The sequence below is a fragment of the Peromyscus leucopus genome, chromosome 10 (assembly GCF_004664715.2).
Source record: "Peromyscus leucopus breed LL Stock chromosome 10, UCI_PerLeu_2.1, whole genome shotgun sequence".
Taxonomy (NCBI): Eukaryota; Metazoa; Chordata; class Mammalia; order Rodentia; family Cricetidae; genus Peromyscus; species Peromyscus leucopus.
In genome coordinates, this window is record NC_051071.1 from 78,437,540 (window position 1) to 78,452,842 (window position 15,303).

General features: G+C 38.8%; 1 protein-coding gene and 1 non-coding gene across 6 annotated transcripts in view; both read right to left on the reverse strand.

The window, feature by feature from the left end:
• Window positions 1-286: 286 nt before the first annotated feature.
• G3bp2 (G3BP stress granule assembly factor 2) overlaps window positions 287-15,303 on the reverse strand; it is a 75,564-nt gene continuing 60,547 nt past the window's right edge. For 3 of the 5 annotated variants that reach the window (XM_028881909.2, XM_028881908.2, XM_028881910.2), the window contains exons 5-12: window positions 14,453-14,543; window positions 13,683-13,785; window positions 12,400-12,580; window positions 11,380-11,478; window positions 6,252-6,354; window positions 4,426-4,554; window positions 3,531-3,649; window positions 287-3,185 (exon numbers count right to left, since the gene is read on the reverse strand). In XM_028881909.2, coding sequence (XP_028737742.1) covers window positions 2,913-3,185; window positions 3,531-3,649; window positions 4,426-4,554; window positions 6,252-6,354; window positions 11,380-11,478; window positions 12,400-12,580; window positions 13,683-13,785; window positions 14,453-14,543 — 1,098 coding nt within the window. In that variant the 3' untranslated portion in view covers window positions 287-2,912. The remainder of the gene's footprint in view (window positions 3,186-3,530; window positions 3,650-4,425; window positions 4,555-6,251; window positions 6,355-11,379; window positions 11,479-12,399; window positions 12,581-13,682; window positions 13,786-14,452; window positions 14,544-15,303) is intronic. The other 2 variants (XM_028881912.2, XM_028881911.2) reach the window with 1 other exon arrangement.
• On the reverse strand, window positions 4,225-4,350 carry LOC114701786. Its single transcript, XR_003735876.1, has one exon.

The window sequence follows — 15,303 nt, forward strand, 5'->3', positions numbered from 1 at the left end:
CTAGAATCTTGTTATAAGCTATTGTGAAGATAGATCGTTGGGAGGTGTGGGGGGGACCGGTGTTCTTTTTTAGGTCTTTGTTGATCAACATTTAAAAGAACTCTTAGAGATCGTGCTGAGATGAAAGGCGTGTGCCACCACCGCCCGGCGTGTTTTGCTTTTTCATATACCAAATGTGGTAAACAAAAAGCAGTTGGTCCGAACTCTTCTCATTCAGGCTGTATGAAATGCAACTGCGAGAAGATACTTGGAGTAATGTAACTTCAGATTAAATTAGGGACATAGATAAATGCTGCAGACATCAGTAGTTTATTGTTTTAGTCCAAACACATTCAAAATGGAAACTCAAAAAGAATACTTTCCACCTGAAACAATTAAACTAGATTCTACCAGCATATAATGCTTAACACATCACAAAATAAAGATGGTAATCCATTGTCTTCTATGCCTACTAAAGCCAAGATGGTAAAGCCAATTTGGTTGCAATAGTGTCATAAGGATAGAATATTACCATCAAAATAAAATAAAATCAGCAAATAACAGTAATGGTAGATGAGTCATTGTTTAGTTTTTCACTGAAAAGGGGACAAAATGTTAAAAGTCCACAGTACTGCAGGTGAACAGTCACCATGTAAACTTCTCCATGTGATGTTTCAATGTTTCATTTGTGGTATGTAAAGGCTGAAGCTGAATGGCTCTTAGCTCCAATTTTCTATTACACTTAACATCTCTTGTCTTTTGTTGCCATAACAGTTTATGTGGGTTACAGGGCAATATCTTGGATTGGAAATATATATGCTTGTGTCCATGTGTTTCTATGTGTGTGTAATACACCCACATACACACACACACACACCAGGAAGGGGGAACAACAACAAAAGAAAAATACACTTGGGGAAAACCACTGACAATAAAGCCACGTATTTCAAAGTAGTTTGGATAAAAGCTTCAAAACTCCAAAGTAATTCTCTAGTATGAACTTCAAGTACTATACATTAGAAAGTGTAAAACTGTTTCAAACAAACAAAAAACCTTAGCCTTCCAAAATGGAAACTACAAAAACCTGTGTCCACAAAATATATGCAATAGTGCAAGACATTTCCTCAAACATGGAAGACCTCATTCAAAGGGAAAAGAGACAATAAATTTTACCCATATTGCCCAGCCGACAAAAAAAAAAAAAAAAAAAAAAAAAAAGTTTTCTAACTAGCAAACAGTCACATACATAGTTCAGAACCAATTTGCTACCATGTCAAGTGTGTATTTTGTTTTCATTAAGGTAGAATGGAGAAGTCTTCCATGTTAACTAACAAGCAGCTTTTAAGTGGTCACACTTGTTTACTCCGCTTCTTGCTTGAAACATCAGAAATCTGATATACACTGATTGTTCCAACCATAAAACCGGATAACCTTTGCCATTCTTGTGGTTTACTGGAACCTGCTATAAAGACAGACAATAATCCAGCAGCTAGAAACTTTGCTCACAGAATTGTTTAAAGATTCATGTAAAAATAAAAAGATGTCGTCCCAGACTTAAATTCAGGAGCCATTTGGGTGCTGACATCAGTTCAAGAATTGTGCAAAATGAATGACAGTTCCCTGCCCCCCAATCTTAAGAGCTGCCATTCTCCCTCTGAAAATTGCAGTATCCTCATTTAAGTTTACTTGCCATTTTGGGGAATCTGACTGCTTTTAAAATGTAACTAAAATGTACATCAAGTTGTTTGACTTTTCCAAGCATTAAGTGATAACGTTTTATAGTTCACATTAGAGCTAAAAGTCTACTAGACTTACTCAAATAACTGACTTCCTCTCCCTTCAAACACACGACTCCCTCCCACACAGAACATCGATGTTAACTAAAGAACAAGATAAATAAGCATCCATTTTACTGATTTTAAAGATACTGCAATTTTTATACTTCAATGATTTTCTTCAACATTTTGCAGCTGTTTGGCTTCGCAGCACAGCAATTCATAACTACACTGCACAGATCACCAGCCAGACTGGAATGATGTGTTGTAGAAGGCACCATCATGCTTATTACATTACCAGAGAACAAAAATACAGGAAACAGTTTTCACTGTCCACAGCTTCAAGAAAGGGAAGGGGAGGAGTGTGTTGAGCAGCCAGCCATCCCTGTACTCAAGAGGGCAGGTCGGAAACTTAAGATACTGAGCCACTAAATCTGGCCTAGTATTTAAGACCACAGCATTTGAGGTTCTCATTTTTGTTATTTCGTTCATAACTAAATGATTTCCTTCTGGAATATTTGCAGTCTTGTTAAGGTTTGTGTATGCACACGCTGGTCACAGCAAGCAGATAAAATGCCCTCATCACTTCACAAACTATTCACTACTGGAAAAGAAGATGAAAGAGTTTTTCCCTGTCGCCTCCTGGTGCAGATGTCAATGTTTAATGACTTCAGAGTACCCGATAGTGCATTTTGATGAATACAAGTTTCTGTTGGTTGGTATTGGGGGGAAGCCAAGAAAAAAAGGCAAGATTCTCCAATTGCACAAATTGCACTATTTGTGTTTCCAACATTAACAGCAGAAACAGTTAACACTTAAACAAAATGTGCAGCAGAGGATTTTTTTTTTTTTAAAAACTCAAATGACCTGAATTCAGTGGGCATGTCCTTTTAAGTTCATTTTGTTGTAGACAGTTTTAGATATGGTCATTTCTCAGTCCTTAATTCTCCAAGTCTAGATTTATAAATTAACAATATGAATCCTGTTGTGAAATTGGGGGAATAATGTCCACTTCAATTTAACTGATAACCAAAAGATGCTTTTCACATCAAAGAAATGATCAACAAGGCTGTGTCACATTCCAAAGCCAAGAAACTGAACAAGAATGCAAACACGGATGAGTTAGGTCCCACTGCCAGAACCTGGCCGACAGGGGCTTCAACGGCGCTGTCCTGGGAAGCGGCCTTCCATTTGCCCGGTTCCTCGTCCAGAACCAAGTTTCTGTGCCATGCCGCCTCTCGGAGGCGGTCCTCTTCCATCACGGTCACGCATCATTCCACCACCCACAATTCCACGTGGACCACCGGGACCTCGGTCATTGCGCCTGATGTCCCTGCGGTCCTCTCCGCCACCTCTGGTTTCTCGCTCTCTGGCAGCTCTGGTCTTCTTCTCCTCCACATTTAAGCGTACTTCCCCTCGAAACATAATCGGCTTAAAGAGGAGGAAAATGACAGGGGTGGGTTACAAGAGGCAAATAGTAACTTGCATATATAAATAAGAAAAATCTTCCAAGAAATAAACTTGAATGGAAGTCTTAATATACAAATCTTGGCCTTTTTCAGTCAAGCAAATGAAATATGAACAAATGAAATATAAGATGATACACACAATAAACTGCAATATTCTCTTCATTCATTCTTTGCATAAATACCATTTCACAATTAACTATTTTTAGCTTACCATAAAAAAGATTTTCTACAGTTTTAAAATGTTTCAACTCATACTATATACAACAAAAAAGGGAAAATCTTGAGTTATGCCCCTTAAATCACTTACTTTTGCAATTAAGATTCTCTGAACTGGTTCAGAGTCATCAAAAACCACAAAACCAAAATTTGGAAGTTTTCCCCCAACACCCTTGGTATTGATGCGAAGTTCCACAACGTTTCCAAAACCTGTGAAAATATACATTACACCAAGGGTTAAATATTTTAAGAGAACATTCAAGTGACTTTAAATGCTCAGAATGAGAACTGTCATGTCTCTGATCGGTCTGAAAATAAAAATGGCAAAGCTGCTATACCTGGTGATGGTACAGTGTATCTGCTCAGGTGGGGCATCACCTCACCCCTAACAACTGTGGCAGACAGGTGTCGCCTCCTCTTTATTAGTTTCCATGAGAAAAAACTACTTCTCAAGTTTTAGAAAGGCAAAACAATTTTCCCCATTTTTCCCCGTAAGTCTTCTAGTTCTAAAAGTAAGATTATTTCGTTCAGCTCTTTCTCATCTCCTGAATGAGACTAAGCAACACTCAACAACCTGGGAATGGTGGTACCATCACTTCTTCCCTTCTGACCAATTAAAGGGAGAATGAAAGCAGGTGAGATGCAGTAGAGACGGCAATTTAAAAACTGGGCTTTACTATGAAAAGAAATATCCATTTCTTCCTTTTAAAGGGGCTGTATTTAAATTCAAGACTATCGTCTTTAACGGGAGCCTTCAGGTTACAAGTTATGCAAGGTGGAAGAGTTGTTGTACTGAAAACCGTGGAGTCCTGTGGTCCACTTGGACAGGACACCCCCAACCAGTCCAAATTCTCTTGCTCACGGAGGGCAGGTCAGGACCACAAAGGAGAGGACTGAGCCCTGGTGAGCAACTACGTGTGTCTGACATGGGGTACACTTAGGTTTGAACTTTAACGTCTAATATAAGAGCAAAATAAAGCACTCACTCATAAAGAATTCTTTCAATTCGTTTTCATCAATATCATGAGGCAAGTTACCAACGAAAAGCTGATGACTGTCCGGGTAACGAATTATTCTCCGGTTATCAGAATCATTCTGCTCCATATCTCCTCTGCCTGAAAGACAGCAGAACGGGACAATGCATAAAAAAGGTAGAAAGCAGTGAATCAATATGCATGCCGGGCACAGTGGTGCAGGCCTTAAATTCCAACACTCAAGAGGCAGAGGCAGGTAAATCTCCGAGTTCCAGGACAGCCAGGGCTGCACAATGGAAAACTCTCTCAAAACAAACAAACAAAATCAATACTCTATTCCCGCTTTGGCTTAATAAACCAGATGTGCTCCCTGAAGTGTATTTTTAGTAGGTAAATAGGCCGGGCAGTGGTGGCGCAAGCCTTTAATCCCAGCACTCGGGAGGCAGAGCCAGGCGGATCTCTGTGAATTCGAGGCCAGCCTGGTCTCCAAAGCAAATTCCAGGAAAGGTGCAAAGCTACACAGAGAAACCCTGTCTCGAAAAACAAACAAAACCAAAAAAAAAAAAAAAAAAGTAGTAAATATAGCAAAGTGTGGCTATTGACTAGATTGTCAGTCCTTTCTACTACTGATCTGATTAACTAAGAGGATAGCTATTTTTCTCTCTAATCCAGTTTTAACAAAGCAGATTTTCAATCATTCCTACTAAATATTTTAAATCTTTTAAAATAGAAAATATTTCATCTTTGTATGGTACAATCAAATGGTACAACATTTCCTTTTTTTGGGTCTCTTACCTTCTAAGGTACTGTCAAATATAAGTAATCTTACCTGATTCCCTCAATAACATAGCAATAGTCATACAATACAGAGATCACACAAGAAAAATTTCACAATACTTAAATGTTAAGAATGAGCAACTAGATTTAAAACTGTCATCCAAGATCATGATAGTCAATGCCAAAGCTAAAACAAGCTCCCAACCGAAACTTTGGAATTCATCACTTTTAATTATAAATTAATTTTTAAATTTGAGGTATAGTGGCATATCCACCTGCATATCCAAAGCATTCTCTCTTTTTAAAAAATTTTATCTTTTCATTTGTTTGATTTTGAAGACAGGGTTTCTCTTTGTAACAGCCCTGGCTGTCCTGGAACTTGCTTTGTAGACCAGGCCTTGTCTTTTCTATGAATACATACATGTATTGGTGTTCTGCCTACATATAAGTAAGTGTGCGCACCACACGCATGCCTAGTACCCACAGAGGTCAGAAGAGGGGTCAGACCCCAGAGAACTGGAGCTACAGACAGTTCTGACCTGACATGTGTGTGCTGGGAAACTGAACCTGAGGCATCTGGAAGAGTAACTCGTATTCTCAAATGCTGAACCATCTCTCCAACCTCCAAAAACATTCTTAAAATTCTCACACAATTCAAATAACCATACTAGCTACCATATCTCAGCTAACAATGCAAAGTTAAGAAAAATTTAGAATTTAAGAGGTTATCAGTGTAAAGTGTTTTTCCTAAAGAGATAAGAAAGAGTATAAGGTGAGCTAGTTACTAACAGCTCAATTTAGAATTCCTGAGGCCAGCAACACAAGCAAATGATAGAACATGACCGATTTTACACCTTCAAAATACATGTCTCCACAGATGCCATCAAACTCACTCCAGAAAGCTGTTAGCCTAGGCTATCTGAGCAGACTACATATAGGGACATGCTGCTGAGATAGATAACCTTACATGCACCTGGGTATGAAACCCAATACAGTTTTTAAAGTTTAGTGTTTTCCAACTGTCCAATAAACCCAAAAGGCCGTCAAGAGCTCAGCATTACCTGGCCTCGGTCCTCGAGGAGGGAAGCCAGGTCGTTCTCGAGGTCGTTGTTCACGCACCCTTGGTGGCTGAGATTGAACTTCTGGCTTAGCGTCAACCCTTGGCTAAAATATAATGGAAAAATTATTAAAATTTTTATATTATAAAGAAATAACTTCTACCGGAGAAAAACCAACCAAAGTAACTATTAGCAAGTCACTAGCAAGGATAATAATATTAAGTTCATGATGTTTTTACATAATTTCCTATATGTGTGAAAAATACTTTTTAAAAGATATTCTGTACCAAGCTAGGACTGTAGGGTAGATCTTAATTCTCACTCAACATTGTATAATTTGCACTAAGCTACTTTTGCACAAAACACTCTTTAAAATTAAAATTATACTCACAATGAAACAGCTTAGGTTACTGCTACAAATATCACAAAATGCAAGATGAGCAACTCCATATACATACATAAGACAGTTAAAAAGCTTTCTTATAAAGACAAAAATAAAGACACATAATTCCTCAATAAATATCTAGTTTGCTGCCTTCAGACAGACATCAGCAGTGCTCAGTCACATCTCCTAACCCCATCCCATAATCTTGAAACCAGTATTTTAATAGTCTGGACACATAACCCTTTAGAGCATGGTGGCAAGTGCCTATAATCCCAGCACTCAGAAGGCTGAGGCAGGAGGATCTCAAGTTTGAAGCCGTCTTGAAACAGAAGACCACAATCTCAAAAACGTCTCAAAGAAGCCCTTTAGAAAGGGCTGACCAACCACCTTCCTTAACGGGTAAGACAGAAAGTGACAGGGCTGTTTTGTCCACTACTGACTCAAATACACCGAGGGACCTTGTAAACAACACATCCGTTCATACTCTCCTTCACTTCACTTCCCTAACACAACAGCATTTCAGTATTCTCAACCCCTGCAGGCTTTCTGCTGCCCAAGGAAAAGACAAAGCTAAATGAATCTTCAAAGGAGACTGAAAACAGTCAACAGAATATGGAATTAGTGCTTTAATCACTGAGGACCTTGGGCTAAGCAGTACTCAATTTTTCATTAGTTATATAACTGGGATGTTACAGTTTGCAAGGACACATTAAATCTAAAAAAAATTATGGTTCTTCTAAAACTGACCATTTAGACTGCAGCCACTGTAACCCTAAGATATATATTAACTGTAACAGCAGTTATTTTAAAAGATTTACCTACTTCTTACAGCCTGGTTTTTTTTCTGTGTAGACTATATTCTCCTACAAGATGAAATCACATGTCCTAGAATTTGCCTAGTTACAAAATTCATTTTGCTGGGTGTGGTGGCACATTGCAGCACTGAGGAGGGGCCAAGTGAATTTCTATGAGTTCAAGGCCAGCCAGAGCTATACATAGCGAGAGATTAATTTTCATTTTTGTTATAAAGCTCGCCTAGCTATCTTACTTTGTGTATATGGGATAGGCAATCCTTGAGAGGATTGCATTTTTGCTTTGTTTTTTAAGATTTATTTTTATGGGCACTGGTATTTTGCCTGCATGTCTTGTATATCTGTGTGAGGGTATCAGATCTGAAACTAGAGTTACAGGCAGTTGTGAGCTGCAATGTAGGTGCTGGGACTTGAACCCTTGTCATCCAGAAGGACAGCCAGTGCTCTTAACCACTGAGCCATTTCTTCAGCCCCAGCCCAGTTTGCTCTTAAAGTGGTGATGCTACTACCATTACTTCCCTGGCTGCTGGGATTGTAGACGTGTACTACTGAAGAACCAAGCATGGTGCTTGAACAATGTCCAGCAATTACTGGTTCACAATATGCTACACCTGACAATGAGATACCTGCTGCCTGTACTTAAGAGTTCAACGGGACATCAACAACCTAAAATGTAATGCCTCAAAAAAGCCTATCTTTAGAAATATATGCTTACTCCACTCCACTAAGGGAGTCTCAAAGTGGAACTCAGTACAGTTTGTGTATCAATCAGAAATGAAGAATAGATGTCCTCTACTCAAACTTCAGTGTCTTACTGGATGTAATATATAAAATATATACATTTTACTTACTGGAGTATATATAATAAAAATAGCAAATGTGTGCTGGAAATGATGATGGTACAAGCCTTTAATCTCAACATCCAGGAGACAGAGAGGCAAGTGGAATTCTGGTCTACACTGCCAGAGTTCCAGACCAACCAGAGGTACACAGTGAAACCCTTATCTCAAAAGGGGGAGGGAGGGGTTGGGTAGGCAGTTAAGAGTATGTGCTGCTTTTTCAGAGAACCCAGGTTCAGTTCCCAGCACCCACATGGTTGCTAAAAGCCCTCTATTTTCCAGCTTCAGGGTCTGAGGCTCTATTCTGATGTCTCTAGGCACTGCACATCTATGGTGCACAGATAAATGTGCAGGAAAAACCATCTGTATTGATAAAAATAAATCCTTTTCTTTGCATATTTCAAAACATATTACCAAAATAAATTCTCAAAACAAATTAAAATTAAGTTTAAAGGATTTCCCATCTTATAATTTGTAAATGTGACTTTGTAGGCAGAATGCCAGCGCATTGAAGTCGATCAAAAAGCTAAGAATTGTTCCTTGTTCCTTTTAATTATTAAGAAACAAATGCTAGCTAAGGCAGCTCTGTTCTTGTAACTCTTCGTGTCCAATGATTAAAGCTAGCCACTCCTAAGAGACGAAATGGCTAATATCCTACAGAGTATTAGGGCTTTCCATTTAACTTCATGTAACCAGAAAGTATTAGAGCAAGTCCTACAAATGAATGTCAAACAAAATAGAAAACAAAAATGGTCAAATATAGTCAAAAAGTATCAGCACAGCCATACACAAGTCCTTCATTGAATACAAGCTATTTAGAAGAGCTAGTCAGTTTCCAACAAAACCATCTTACCAAGAACTCCACTTACCTACATCTATCTCAATGCCTATCAATACCCTAAAAGTAGACTTAACTTCCTTTTACCAGATCATCTACTTAAAATAAGAAAATGAATCTATTCAAAAGTAACAAAAGAAGCTGAAGGTTCACTAAACTAAGTGAAAATATCACAAATGTATTCTCCACAGAAGCACAAAGCCATGAGGATATTCTTAAAGCATCCACTGGATTATTTTTAACCAAGTCTGTGTGTGTGCCTGTGTGCGGTATGTGCACATGTACAGATGCCTACAGAGGCCACAGGCATCAAGTCCCCTGCAAGTGGAGTTCCAGGTAGTTGTAAGCCACCTGACATGGGTGCTGGGAACCTTAACTCAGGTCCCCTAAAAGCAATAACATGCTCTTACCTGCTGAGCAATCTTTCCAGCCCCTTAAAGTTTTAATGTTTGAACATTTCTTATTGGAGTGGGAAATAAAAATAACTTCAAAAGTGACTCAAATGTGAGATACCCAAGAGTCTAGAATCTAGAAAGTTAAGACATACTTTAAATAAAGTACTCTTCTTTGGTGTAAATACAGAGACACATTACCCTCCACAAGGTACTGAAGAAAAACATCCACATGGAAAACCACATATGTGGTTAGTGGGTACCTATGTGAATTCAAAAGCTAGCCTATATTTCAGCTGTCCAAACATGGGTGAGTTATGCTAGACCTTAACTTTCCTGTCTCCAAAATGGCAGTTAATACTGCCCTCATGCAGGGTGGTTTGAAGGACTAAGGAAGGATTATCTGTGCACACTTTTAAACCCAGTACTAGAGAGGTAGAGGCAAGCAGATCTCTGTGAGTTCAAGGCTAGCCAGGACTATACACAGTGAGACCCTGTCCCATCTGAACCCCTAAAAAAGAAAAGGGAATATAATATGCTGAAAATAAAAATGTTTGGAAAGGCAAATGAAAGGATTTGATTTACTAACTTATAAAACTTATACAAAACAAGTGTTGGGCTGTAGCCATGGCTTAGCAGCTAGTTAGGAGCACTGGCTGTTCTTCCAGGTGACCGGGGGTTCCATCCTCAGCACCCACATGGCAGCTCACAACCATCTGTACCTCCAGACCCAATGGAATCAACACCCTCTTCTGGCCTCTGAGGGCATTGCATGCACAAGATGCTTAAGTAGGTAAAACACCCAGACACATAAAATAGTTAAAAATAAACCAAGTGTCACCAAATCTCTGAAACAACTCAAGACTCCAACTGGGGAATCTGACAGAAATCAAGATTTCAAAGTCCTGAGTCATTCGTCCCTTCTCCAGGTGGGTTTGAAAAGCACTAATCATCAGGGTGGAATTTTGGCTTGTGATCAAATGTAACCACATTTAAATTTTTAACTGGAAAAAAAATAACACAAAGGTATTATGGTACCATGTATTCTATAGATGATTATAATGTGTAGAAACATCACGAGGACAAGATAATCACTACTTCTAAAACCTCAGTGTCTTAATGTTAGATCTAAAGAATGTATACAATAACCATTTTAAATGTACATTTTCTAGGAAAATGAAGCTCAACTCAAAATGTAGGGGAAACTGGGTATTTAAATATGCCAATAAACTTCATTCCAGTTTAATTTAGACTTTCTCTAACAAGCATAAAGAGTGTCTTATTTCCACAGTTTGGAAAGCTCTGAAATGTAAGATGACAAACAGACAAAAAGCAGAATACTGAAATGCTCAGTTACGGTGAACACTACAGTCATAAGTTGGTACAGGCTTCAATTCAACTGTGTGAACCACTTCAGACTGAGTTTAGGCAATGCAAATATACATATATAATATATACATGTAATATATATTATATATATATATACACACACATCAAATTCTCTACTTCTTCAGAACAATGATTTTTTAAATGTCATTCTATTTTGTGCCTTTCCAAATTTCTTACCTAAAATATTCTTGCTAAGATGTAAACTTTTCAAAAGGAGTATTTTTCTAAAGAAGCCTTTAAAATGACAACAATATATTAATAAAACCAACTTAAATCTGTATCGCACAAACCCAAACCCCAAATACCACCTCTGTAAGATTAATAGAGATTTGGCATTTAAAGTGGGTGCACTGACATTTAATACATTTTTGTATGTTTAATCCATAGTTCTGGTTGACTCGCTTAAAAAATGTATAAAAACTAAGCAATTGGCAAATGTAACAAGGATACAATCCAATGTGTTCACAGATCGTTACCTGTGAGACTGGTGCTTTAACATGGGGTGGAATTCCAGAGGAAGAAACAGTACCACTAGGAGGCAGGTTTTTACTGGTCACTGAAGCCCAGGAGAAAGCCTGCAGGAAATGCAACAAACCTAGACTACTAATCATGGAAAACCACCAACATTCCTACAGGGAAACTTCCAAATATATAATCTGTTTTCATTTCTAATCTGTTCCTTTATATTGACGGACTCCTAAAAGAAAGGCACACACACACATGCCAGTCTGTGTGCCAGCTCTCAAAATCTCATTATGCAAGATACGACTGTTTTGTCTCAACTGCTAAATAAAACCACACCAAGTTCCTGTATAAAGCAAGTGGCAAACAAAACCACTATCAACTAAACATGCTATAAAAACTGGACCAGATAGAACTGACTTCTTTCCCCTTTTGGGGGAGACAGGATGTGTGAGTGATGGTGTTGGGGGAAAGGGGAAGAATAGAAAAGAACAGAGTACTAGTTGGAAACTTAACAGACACTTACAAATTGAACAAGGACTCTTGACTACTCTGCTCTCACTGCCCAAATATACTTTAACCTTCTACTTCACAGAGATAAAGAAGTTTACATGACATACTATGGATGTCACACATCTCTACAAGAGAATTAGTATAGTAAGGAAACGGATCCCATTTAAATCACAAACAGGTATCTCTCACAGATCAACTTCAGGTGGGACATTGCATGACTCCTGGAGCATCAGAAGAGATGAGCAACTGAAAGCCTCATACATGGCCTTGAATAATTTCATGTAAGTCATTCAACACTGCATACAGACAAGAGTAATCTCATGTTATAAATTTCATTCTTAGGAACATTTTTGGGGTGGAAAAAAAACCATGAAAACTCCCCAAAACAAAAACTCCAGTTTCTTTCATATACATACAAGTATAGCTTACTATATCAAATAACAGACCAAACTCATGCTTCATTAATGGCACCAGGTCTGAAAAGGTGAGGCTGCAGGTCTGAAAAGTTCCTCTGACCTCACCTTTGGCGGTTCCTGAGGGAGAGCAGCAGGCTCGGAGGGAGGAGGGGTGGTGGACTTCTCCTCCAGCTCTTCTAGGCTTTTCTCCTCCGCCTGCGGTTTCAGCTCTTCAGTCTTCGTTTCAGACTCTGGCTCAGGTTCAGGGTCATGAGAGGATTCTTCTAAAGGCTCCTCTATGCCATTACTAGAATGAAACATCGAGGTCACCAGGAGATCAAATGAGGTAAAACTCCCAACTACACAGGTAACAGTTGTCACCTGTTCTATGTTCACGTACATGTGGCGTCAGGGATGAGAGCCAAGTCCTGCCTGCTGAGCAGGCACTAGCAAAACTGCTGTGCCACGGAGACTCACACACTGTCTAATCCCATCTTTCTGTCTGTCATGGTTTTGTTGTTTGTGACAGGATTTCACCTTGTATCCTTGGCTGGCCTCAAACTCAGTGAGATCCACCAACTTCTGCCTCCCCTGAGTGCTGGGATTAAAGGTATGCACTCACATCCAGCCCCATCAATTTTAAAAATGGTTTTATTATTTTGCACGTAAGGGTGTTTTCCTTACATGTGTATCTGTGTATCACATACATACACTTCCCTTGGAGACCAGAAGAGGGCATCAGATTCCCATGTCTGGGGTTACAGACTGCCATGTGGGTGCTGGGGACTAGGACTCTTAATGGCTGAGCCATCCCTACAGCCACAACCCATCATTTTAAATCTAGATTACCTACAATGCTTATTTAAGTGCAACTATAACTCCTGTGCTTGTTTTCTAATTAGTGTGTGAAGGGACAGTGTATGACCATCAGAGGACTTTACGGAGCCACTTATCTCCTTCCAATTTTACCTCAGGAATGAAACTTAGGACACCAGGCCTGCAGGGTAAGCACCTTTACTGACTGAACCACCTCTGTCCCCTACACGCCATGTTTCATATAAAAGTTTATAGAAGTAAGTTCAGTGTATTGTCCTAAACAGTCTGTATTATCTGTAGTCAACCACAACTCTGATACAAATCATGTGGAATTTTTGAATTAATCATTTTCAGTATCTTGATATATGTCATAAGTAACCAAATACTGGTTTAAATATGCAGTTTTAACCAAAATGTATTTCCAAGGGCTGAGGCTGTAGTTTGTGGCCAAGTGCATGCATGCACTTAACATGCAAAGGTCTGGGGTTCGATACCAAGCACCAACAAAAACCATTGACTTCCAACAACAACTTAGGGACAACTCCACTGCAGGCCAGCACAGATGCAGGCCAGCAACTGCCAGCTAGCCTTACGTCACAGGGTGAGCGTCATAGTAGGTGCTGTTAGCATTCTCTTGCACAGGCTCAGGAGATGGCTGCCTTTCTTCTTGCTCCTCTTCTACTTCATCTTCTGATTCTGACAATACATAATGGACCACATCTTTTTAAGAGGGCTCACATTCTCTCTTACATACTACAGGATGTTTAAGGGTAAGCTAGGAAGTCAGCAGACTTACAAAACAGTCATTCACTGGACTATTCCCTGTTCCACAAATAAAGAGAACAAGTCGGACAACATTTGATGACTTTGCTCTATTTTAACAAGATCTGTTAATAAAGGAAGGAAAAGCTTGCAAGGAAGCTAAAAACCATTGTTTCTGTTGTCATATCTATTTAAGAGTAGTAATAATAAAAAACCTGCTATTTTTCTCAGTGGAAGATCAATAAATAACTATAGAACTGCCACAGCTTGGACAGGCAACAGACAATAAGGGAAAACAAACGAGAAAGTTCTATGACACTTAGTTCATTTTGATAAAAGTGCATGGGTCCCCAAAACAATTCCAGAACATGTACTAAACTCTATGGTAAAGCATGCAATCTACGGACATGTCACCTCACAGTACGGTATGGAATCTACGGACATGTCACCTCACAGACTTCCTAGGTTTGACTTTAACATCATGTCATGTACACACATAGAGCCCCTAACAAAAACTAAAGGAGAGTTTGATTCAGCTAAAAGAAAAATGACAAATTCCCCAAAGTTCCATAACTTTAAGTTCCCTTTAAGTTAAGCTCACCTTCATCAAGTTCTGGTTCAGAATCACCAAACACTTCATCTTCGTAACGAAACATATCATTGTGAACATAAAACTTATTTGGAACAGATCCCTATAAAAAAACAATATGCAATCTCAATTTTAGTACCACAGAAATAATCTGGACTAAATATAATTATCCAAAGCTGAGCATGTTATGATGTTCACACCAATAAAAACTAAGAAAAAAAAAATCACCAAATGAATATTAGAGAAGTGTGGTGGTAAACATGTAATTCTCCATTTGGAAGACAGAGAGACAACGGCCACAAATTCCAGGCCAGCTGAGCTAGAGATTCTGTCAAAAAAAAAAAATCACAATAATAATACACACATATGAAAATGTCAAAATAAAGCTCAGCACCATGTATATTTTAGTGCTTAAAAATAAGGAATTATTACAATTCAGAAACTCTTCTCATAAACAAACAGAATTCATAAAGTTTTTCCATCTTTTCAAAACCCTTTGAAAATACAATTGAATATTTCTATGATCATGTGGGTTTTTTTTCTTTTGTCTTATGAGCCCAGGGACCAAATTCAGAGTCTAGCACAAAGTCAAGTGTTCTACCAGTAATCCACATTCCCCAGTCCTCTTTTCTGATCTATCACCCACTTTCACACAAACTTTAAAGCACACACATACACACAATGTCCAAATAAGCAGTATCAACACACCTGTTAAAATCTCCCAAAGACAGCAGCAAGCAGACTGGAGAGATGGCTCAGTGGTTAAGAACACTGGCTGCTTTTGAAGACCCAGGTTCAATTCCCCAGCACGGTGGCTCACAACTTTCTGTAACTCCACTTTTAGAAATCTGCTACCCTTCCCA